Source organism: Melanostigma gelatinosum, assembly GCF_949748355.1.
Source record: "Melanostigma gelatinosum genome assembly, chromosome: 22".
Classification (NCBI taxonomy): domain Eukaryota; kingdom Metazoa; phylum Chordata; class Actinopteri; order Perciformes; family Zoarcidae; genus Melanostigma; species Melanostigma gelatinosum.
In genome coordinates, this window is record NC_136655.1 from 255,001 (window position 1) to 265,000 (window position 10,000).

The 10,000-nt window shown below is 37.2% G+C and overlaps 1 protein-coding gene across 3 annotated transcripts in view; it reads right to left on the bottom strand.

Moving 5' to 3' along the window:
- Positions 1-10,000, bottom strand: part of ptpro (protein tyrosine phosphatase receptor type O) — a 48,796-nt gene that overhangs the window by 8,844 nt on the left and 29,952 nt on the right. For 2 of the 3 annotated variants that reach the window (XM_079294078.1, XM_079294079.1), the window contains exons 13-21: positions 9,929-10,000; positions 9,135-9,255; positions 8,489-8,557; positions 6,788-6,871; positions 3,837-3,872; positions 3,029-3,110; positions 2,155-2,245; positions 1,782-1,858; positions 1,025-1,159 (exon numbers count right to left, since the gene is read on the bottom strand). The exon at positions 9,929-10,000 is cut by the window's right edge and continues 67 nt beyond it. In XM_079294078.1, the coding sequence (XP_079150204.1) occupies positions 1,025-1,159; positions 1,782-1,858; positions 2,155-2,245; positions 3,029-3,110; positions 3,837-3,872; positions 6,788-6,871; positions 8,489-8,557; positions 9,135-9,255; positions 9,929-10,000 (767 nt within the window). The remainder of the gene's footprint in view (positions 1-1,024; positions 1,160-1,781; positions 1,859-2,154; positions 2,246-3,028; positions 3,111-3,836; positions 3,873-6,787; positions 6,872-8,488; positions 8,558-9,134; positions 9,256-9,928) is intronic. The other variant, XM_079294080.1, reaches the window with a different exon arrangement.

Sequence of the window (10,000 nt, forward strand, 5' to 3'; positions counted from 1 at the left end):
TAAAGTACTCACCCTCACATGTGTACTAGTACTAGATTAAAGTACTCACCGTCACATGTGTACTAGTACTAGATTAAAGTACTCACCCTCACATGTGTACTAGTACAAGATTAAAGTACTCACTGTCACATGTGTACTAGTACTAGATTAAAGTACTCACCCTCACATGTGTACTAGATTAAAGTACTCACCCTCACATGTGTACTAGATTAAAGTACTCACCCTCACATGTGTACTAGATTAAAGTACTCACCCTCACATGTGTACTAGTACTAGATTAAAGTACTCACCCTCACATGTGTACTAGTACTAGATTAAAGTACTCACCCTCACATGTGTACTAGTACTAGATTAAAGTACTCACCCTCACATGTGTACTAGTACTAGATTAAAGTACTCACCCTCACATGTGTACTAGTACTAGATTAAAGTACTCACCCTCACATGTGTACTAGTACTAGATTAAAGTACTCACCCTCACATGTGTACTAGTACTAGATTAAAGTACTCACCGTCACATGTGTACTAGTACTACATTAAAGTACTCACCCTCACATGTGTACTAGTACCAGATTAAAGTACTCACCCTCACATGTGTACTAGTACTAGATTAAAGTACTCACCCTCACATGTGTACTAGTACTAGATTAAAGTACTCACCGTCACATGTGTACTAGTACTACATTAAAGTCTTCACCCTCACATGTGTACTAGTACTAGATTAAAGTACTCACCGTCACATGTGTACTAGTACTAGATTAAAGTACTCACCCTCACATGTATACTAGTACTAGATTAAAGTACTCACCGTCACATGTGTACTAGTACTACATTAAAGTCCTCACCCTCACATGTGTACTAGATTAAAGTACTCACCCTCACATGTGTACTAGTACTAGATTAAAGTACTCACCCTCACATGTGTACTAGTACTAGATTAAAGTACTCACCCTCACATGTGTACTAGTACTAGATTAAAGTACTCACCCTCACATGTGTACTAGTACTAGATTAAAGTACTCACCCTCCTCCGCTCGTTACACTGAGTCAGCATCACGACGATCGGACACTTTTCCTGAAGAACCATCTTCCACAAATCATTACGAGTTTCCGGTAGCGGACCCTGAGTGGCGATGTACTCTTTTGTATTTTTGTACCCCTGAAAGTTACAAAATACACACTTTTACTGTCATGAACAGATATCGTCAGTCATTAATATATAAATAATAATAAAGTGAATTCAGTATTTATTTTCTTTCACTGAGAAAACTAAAAGCGGACGTAAGTACAATTTATGTTCTTTTACTTTACTTGAGTATTTCATTTTCCTGATACTACTTTCTACTTCATATACTTTTACTCTACTACACGTCAGAAGGAAAGATAGTACTTTGTACTTCTTCTATTTGACAGCTTTAGTTACTTTACAGATTCAGATTTTATTATTTCAACATTTGATCCTTTTATAAAATATTAATGACAACAGAAGAAACTACAATTCTACAATTTACTATAATGACTTGATGTACTGTGAAATATTACAATACACAGTCCACAGTACATTATACAGGTAACATGGGACCATTTACCGAATAATATTCTGAATGCAGTATTTTTACAGTATGGTATAAGTACTTTTACTGGAGCAGAGTATTTGTACACTGTGCTATAAGTACTTTTACTGTAAGTAATATATATGGATAATTCTTACACCACTGAAAAACTATGAAGTAAATCATATTAAAAGTGAAATACATGTATATTTGTATATTTATACTCACAGGTATGTAGTTGGCGTTGATGTAATCTGAACCTTCATCGTCGTGCATCGAGATCAACTTCACCCGACTGAAGTCGTCTGCAGATAAAGATTTAACGATTTAAAGATTTGAAGATTTAAAGATTTAAAGATTTGAAGATTTAAAGATTTAAAGATTTAAAGATTTGAAGATTTAAAGATTTAAAGATTTAAAGATTTAACTGTTGGAAGCATTCGTGCTTCTGTGAGACGAGTAAACTCGTTAGTGTGACGTGACTTTCATCCATAAATCTGTTTGATGATCCGAACTTCACATTTCATTCATATAATTGTAGCTCTTTAGTTTGGTGAGCTCGTCCTCTTTTTCCCATGATGCTTTGCGGTCAGTGACTCACAGGGGAGGATGTTTGTGTATCTGTTCTTGGGCCTGTTGATGGGCAGGTCTGCTGCATCATGGGAAAGATCCAGACCGACACTCTTCAGCTCCTAAAAACAATGAGGGAACGTTAACTGGGCAGAAACCTGAACCTGCTGGTTTGAACCTGCTGGTCTGAACCTTCTGGTCTGAACCTGCTGGTTTGAACCTGCTGGTCTGAAACTGCTGGTCTGAACCTGCTGGTTGAACCTTCTGGTCTGAACCTTCTGGTCTGAAACTGCTGGTTTGAACCTTCTGGTCTGAACCTGCTGGTCTGAACCTGCTGGTTTGAACCTTCTGGTCTGAACCTGCTGGTTTGAACCTGCTGGTTTGAACCTTCTGGTCTGAACCTTCTGGTCTGAAACTGCTGGTTTGAACCTTCTGGTCTGAAACTGCTGGTCTGAACCTGCTGGTCTGAAACTGCTGGTCTGAAACTGGTGGTCTGAACCTTCTGGTTTGAACCTTCTGGTTTGAACCTTCTGGTCTGAACCTTCTGGTTTGAACCTTCTGGTCTGAACCTTCTGGTTTGAACCTTCTGGTTTGAACCTTCTGGTCTGAAACTGCTAGTCTGAAACTGGTGGTCTGAACCTGCTGGTTTGAACCTTCTGGTCTGAAACTACTGGTCTGAACCTTCTAGTATGTTTGAACCTTCTGGTCTGAACCTGCTGGTCTGAAACTGCTGGTCTGAACCTGCTGGTCTGAACCTTCTAGTCTGAACCTTCTAGTCCGAACCTGCTGGTCTAGTCGGAACCTTCTGGTCTGGTTTGAACCTTCTGGTCTGGTTTGAACCTTCTGGTCTGAACCTTCTATTCTGAACCTTCTGGTTTGAACCTTCCGGTCTGGACCTGCTGTACCTCAAACTGCAGAGAGAACTTGTAGGCAGAGTCTTTGCTCATTTCTTTGAAGTACGCGTCAAAGTCATCCAGCTGCACGGGACTGAAAGAAGACAACAGAAATAGATACATATATATATATATAAAACATACAAATATAAATATATATATATAACTAACATAGATACATATGTATATAAAACATACAAATATAAATATATATATATATAACTAACATATATATATATAAAACATACAAATATAAATATATATATATATATAAAACATACAAATATAAATATATATATATAACTAACATAGATACATATGTATATAAAACATACAAATATAAATATATATATATATATAACTAACATATATATATATAAAACATACAAATATAAATATATATATATATATATAACTAACATATATATGTATATAAAACATACAAATATAAATATGACTGCTTCATATTTACACATTCAACAACACACACACACACACACACACACCAAAGATCGAAATGTAACTGATTTATTTAAATATGTGAATCATAGATGAGGAGAACACATCTGAGTGAGCTGTTGGTTTAATAAGAAGAACTATGGAATAATATGAATATAAAGACAAAATTCATGTTTTTATTGTGCTTTAAAACTCATTTATTAATCCATCTTTGCGCTCTGTCTGAATGTTAAATATTTAAATGTTCTGTTTCTGGCTGAAGGTTATTAGTGCGATAGCAGCAAACACACACAACATAAATACATGAATACATGAATACATAAATAAAGATGAAGAAGCCACAGAAGTTTAGTCTCGTTACCTCGTTAGCTTCCGTTTCTTTAAAGCTGTCTTGCTCCTGTGAAATACAAACATGGTGACTATATTACACACTATCTGATACTGTATGATATTAAGACATCAGAGTTTGACCGATGTGGGATTTAAAGCCTTTATTAATGGTGATATATTTAAATTCTTCATAAAACATAATATTATTTCATTGAATTTGCTGAAGTGGTTAGAAACAGAGAACTGAATCATCGCATCTTATTATCTTTCAGGGTTTATCTGGTGACACCTGTTGTGTTCAGTGGTCAGAAACTAAATGTCAACGTCTGCCAGCACCAAAAGGAAATCAATTCAATTCATTTACTTTGACACGAAATCACAAATTTGCCTCAGAGATCTTCACTAATTCATTAATTCACTAAATCACTAATTCACTCAATCACAAATTCACAAATTCACCAATTCATTAATTCACTAATTCACCAATTCACTCAATCACTAATTCACTAAATCACTAATTCACCGATTAATTAATTCACTAAATCACTAATTCACTAAATCACCAATTCACTAAATCACCAATTCACTAATTCACTAAATCATGTCATCACTAATTCACCGATTCATTAATTCACTAAATCACCAAATCACCAATTCACTAAATCACAAATTCACTAAATCATCAATTCACTAAATCACCAATTCACTAAATCACCAATTCACTAACTCACCAAATCACTAATTCACCAATTCACTAATTCACCAAATCACTAATTCACAAATTCACTAAATCAAATGAAAAGGGTAATTATTAATGTATCAAACAACATATATTACATTTAATTGAATACATTTTTTTAATCTAAATTGCAAACTGGGTTTTGAATGTGAATTTGATTTTCATCCCAATTTTAGATAAAAGAGAAAAAAATCAAAAAAAGGCCTAAGAGGCAAATTATATTAATAGTCGTGTTAATTATGAATAATGAGGTTTTAAATAAGGATATTTATATACAGTTCAAATGTCAACTTCCTTTACAGGTTAAAGGTGCACAAATGTTTGCAAATTGGAAAATTAAAATGTAATTTCATATCCTGTTGCCAATGCAGTACGTAAATTAATTCAACATTTAAATTTTGTGCAAACTTGACTTTATTTGATTATTGACAGACATAAACTTCCATAAAAGGCCAGAATGGAACCGTCCATCAGTCAAACCCTCAAAATAACTGTATCATCATCATAATATCATGCTCAGTGATGAAACCACAAACATGCAGCATGTTTACATTTACAGTCGTTTATCTTTTACGCTTCATGCTTCTGCATTAGCAAAGATTCACTGACTGTGTTACAGATCTCCACATCTGTAGTCAGCAAGTGTGTCTTTAACCAGCAACATGCACATTCATAACATCTATATCATAATAGATACAGGAGATAAAAGCTACGCTAACAGCAGCGCTACATACTCAACCTCGACTTCTTCGGTGGAAACAGACACAAAGAGAAAGACGGCATGCAGAGACCAAACATGGAGCAAAGCAGTTAGCATCAGCAGTTAACATCATGCTACATCCAACATGTTTGTGTGACTCTGACAGTTCGACCAGTCACAGCATCGCAAGACAAAGTTCAACATGTCATAAGAAATGATCTGCTGACTTCCTGTTTCCCCGTCAATCAAACTGGACTTGCAAGGATTTTTATTTTAAAATGAAGCTTTCAAGTGTTTCAGTATAACTCTGGTGATATCCTATATTTGTTCTTGTCAACAAATCCCATGTGCAGATTAAAACCAACAATGAAATCATCTTCTTCCTCGTTGCCATAGAGCTCTATCGTCCAAAAACATAATTAAACACACTCACTGAAAAAAATGTTACAAACCCAAGGAGATAATTAATGTAAACTAAGAACAACAGATCCTTGTGGAACACCAGATTTAATATTCAGAGTTCACAGGTGACAAACCGACGATAACAAAAGAATGAAGAACAGTGACGAGCATAATCAGCCTGATAAGTAGCTAAAGCAGCAGTTTATTACAGTCGACCACGTCAAGACTATCTTCAAAGAAAAACAACAGTAAATACCCCAAAACAACATGTGTTGTGTTCAGGTGACGGCGCCCTCTAGTGGTCACAGTAGTTGTGATGCTACACCACCAGAGAACATTGTTCAAGAGACACTAAACATCCGTAGAGGAAAAAGGTCGGGCTCAATGGACGGCTTAACAAAACCTTGGACATAAGCAGAAGATGAAGCGGTTCACTTCCTGTTTCCTCCCAACAGTCATCAGGGTGAATCATAATGTCTGAGGTCACTTTTCATGGGATTTGTTTAACACAATCATCTCAGACTGATAAGTTATCTAACACTTATTTTCCTCAAATCTGAATTTGAGGGCAACCAGGCAATAACTATCACTAGCATTGACAACTGCATAAATATGGAATTCTATATTTAAATTCCATAATGCTTTTAAAAAAAGAAAATAATAGGCCCCAGAATCGAGCCTTGAGGTACACCACATCTGTAAATATATTGTTGGTTTTGGTCTTTTCGTGGGATTTGTTTGAAATAGTAAAACTATTTGGTCCAACAGACTGATCCTTTCTAAGAAACTAAACCACAAGATATCTTGTAATATCTAGATCAGTATTTGAGGGAAAAGAGACAATAATATCACTAGCGTAGGTATATCATCTGCATAAATAATAATAATGAAGGAGAAGCATTTGAATTGAGACTCGAGCCTTGAGGTACACCACATCTGTAAATGAATTGTTGGTTTTGGTCTTTTCGTGGAGTTTGTTGACAACAAGAGAACAGTGAACATCACCAGGCTCATGCTTTAGTTCTGGATCCAGAGGTGGTCCGGTGGCTCCACAATGTGGAACAATGTCTCGGATCAATACTGCGGGCTGTGGCTCTGCTCAGACATGCCCCTGAAGTGAAGTGTTTTTTGGCTTACTTACCAAGGATTAATATAAAAAGCCAAAAGATAGTCAGTCCAAAGGCAGGATGGCAGTAGGGTAAGGAAGGCAAAGAGGCTTCTTCGCCTGAAGGGGGTTCAAATAAAGAAATAAAAACACACACAAGTGAAAATAAAGAAAAGCAGACACTAGGTGGCGACATGTTGGGGCCAGAACGTGGTGCTCCGTTAGTAAAGAAGAGTTAAAGCATCATGCAGCGCTGTCTCTCTGGAGGACAACAGCAGTCTGTCTGCTGCTGGACATCAATGGCCGCTCTGTCTCGACCCTCTGGCCCCGAGTCTGTGACATCACCGCGTCTTCCCGGGCCCCGGCCCACAATGCAACACTCAGCCAGGACGACTCATCATCTACACTCCAAATTCTGTCACTCGGGGGTGACGTCAGACCGTGACGGCCACATTAAAACAGATGATGTCGTTAACGGTCGCGTTGCCACTGATGCAGCACAACGTGCAGAACGAACCTCTTTCACCTCCAGCTGTTCTGCTTTCACTTGATTCATTTGTACAATGATGCAACAACAGCTGAATGAGTGAATGTATGAATAACTTCATCTGTTTTACTTTTTCATGTTTTCCTCCAGAGAGGAAACGTCAACACAACAGAAATGTGTCCGTAGGAAGAAGTGTGTCGGAGTTGATGCTCGAGATGAGATTCATTATCTTCTTGACTTTGATCACAGAAGTCATCCGTTTCTGTACGACTGCTTGTGTTTAGACATTTATCATTTAACATTTGATAACTTTGGATTCTTCTGTTTAATGAAAAACATGATTATATTTCTCAAAGCATGAAATGAAGTTTTGTTTCAGGAACACAAGTGAGAATCAGTTGCTGCATCAGCATTATTATTGAAGGTTTCATGTTTTTTACATTAATTATCAATAATTAACAATAATTACTTAGGTTTTAGTTTAGTCTCAAGTCGAGGACATTCTGTGGGACACCATAACACATTCTGGGATGAACTAATCAAATTGCATTTTGTATCATGTGGATACAAAAGAAAATATATAATAAGGAGCGTAGTGCTATTTGTTTAATTATTTATGCACTAAGCACAAAATCGTTATTGTTGTTCATGAGGGTCATTTTCAGATGGAGATGTGTTGAGCATCTGGTTTTCACACATTTATGTGTCTCGTCTCTTCACATCCACAGAAGGTCTTCAACACGACGACATCAACACATGTAATGATGGAAGCTTCTGCCTTAACTGACCGTCTTTCAGCTGTTTAACTTCCAAAAAACAACATTTTGTCCCTTTAATCTGAGATTAAGGGACTTCCTGAGCTTTCATCAGCTAACACATTTCCCATTTCAGCTGGTCCAAACAAAGCCAGCATGGGGGGGCAGAGCTCATCTTCATCATTCTCATCATCACCATCATCATCATCATTAAAGCGCCATAAACAAGCTAAAATCTGTAGCTACATGTTCAAATCCCTAATCTGCCTCCTCAATCCCCCCCCAGGCCGCTAATCTGCCTCTGATTGGGTCTCTGAGGGAGTTTGCAGCGACTGGATTCCACATCCAAACTGAGGATGTGTGGTTTCTGAGGCGGACTGGATCTCAAAGCCAGGTCTCAGGACTGTGAGGTGCTCCATCATTTCTGATTTAAAGATGTGGTCTAAACATGTCACAGTGATTTGAAGATGACAAACAAGAGGAGGATGATCCTACCAGTTATAAGGAAGCTTCCCGTCTCTTTCAAACGAAGCAAAATTTACAAAAGTCTCTGCGCCGCACTCTCTGAAACAGAAAACAGACAAACAGTTTGAGGAAGTCAGAAATATTTGATGACTGAGCAGCAAATATAGGAAGTGAGCTGTGGTGAAAATAACTGGAAACTGATATATATATATAAAGGGACGATAACAGTTTCAGAATTGTGTTAAAAATAATTTGCCTAAAAATATTTAACTATTTGATAGTTAGGTGTTCTAAGTCCCCATAAGCCACATTCTCAGTCCTTATAAAACACATTCTAGGTCCTCATGAACCACATTCTCAGTCCCCATAAGCCACATTCTCAGTGATTCTCAGTCCCCATAAACCACATTCTTAGTGATTCTCAGTCCCCATAAACCACATTCTTAGTGATTCTCAGTCCCCATAAACCACATTCTCAGTCCCCATAAACCACATTCTCAGTGATTCTCAGTCCCCATAAACCACATTCTCAGTGATTCTCAGTCCCCATAAACCACATTCTTAGTCCCCGTGAACCACATTGTTAGTCCCCATAAACCACATTCTCAGTGATTCTCAGTCCCCATGAACCACATTCCTGATGATGATTATGATAGTGATGAAGGTGTTTGAGTACCTGGTCATCTGCAGGTGCTTCTTTCGGAGAACCAGCAGGAACAGAACCAGCAGGCTGATGAGGAGGATGCTGAGGACGGCCAGAGCCGAGATGGCGGCTACGCTCGGGTTCATCTCTTTAGCTGCAGACACAAACAACAACAACAATAACCTCGTATTAAAAAGAAAAACCTTTATTCATAATTATCTCGTTTACTTGTTCTCTTAATAAATTCAGTATAAAGAACATTTCCACAGCTCTAACTCCATAGATTCTACATGTTAGGCTACTATCAATGAAATGTAATACTTTCACAATAAAAGCCTTCAAGCTGTTCAAAGGACACAACACCTCCCATTCTAAACTAAGCTTTTAATGTGAAACACCTGCAGGAAGTGTTGAGTTTTACTCACAGTAGCTTGGTAGAGATTTAAAAAAATCTATGAAACTGAATTTGTAAATATCTTCACATTAAAGTTCCATTAATTCACCCATTCAAATAATATAATGAAGGTATTTTAAATACGACTAAAGGATATATTAACAAAGACATTTTTTCCACGAAAATAAAAATAAAGGGACAATTGCTAAATTTGTAAATCTCTGAAACTGTGTAATTAATACATTAAAATAAATAATTACTTTATCCATTAATAACACAAACTTTTGGGTGAATCCCTGAACTTGTGCCATCAGTGGATTCCTTAAATCTAAAAATCCAAAACCCCTTAAAGCTAAAACACCTTAAAGTCAGTGAGGAGCTCATCTCAGGGGACTTTAAGGTGTTTCAGGATTAAAGACCACGGTGAACGGACCGGCGGTGCTGATGGTGATGTGGGCCGGCTTGCTGGCGGTGCTGTAGCTGAAGCTGGTGACGGAGCAGTTGT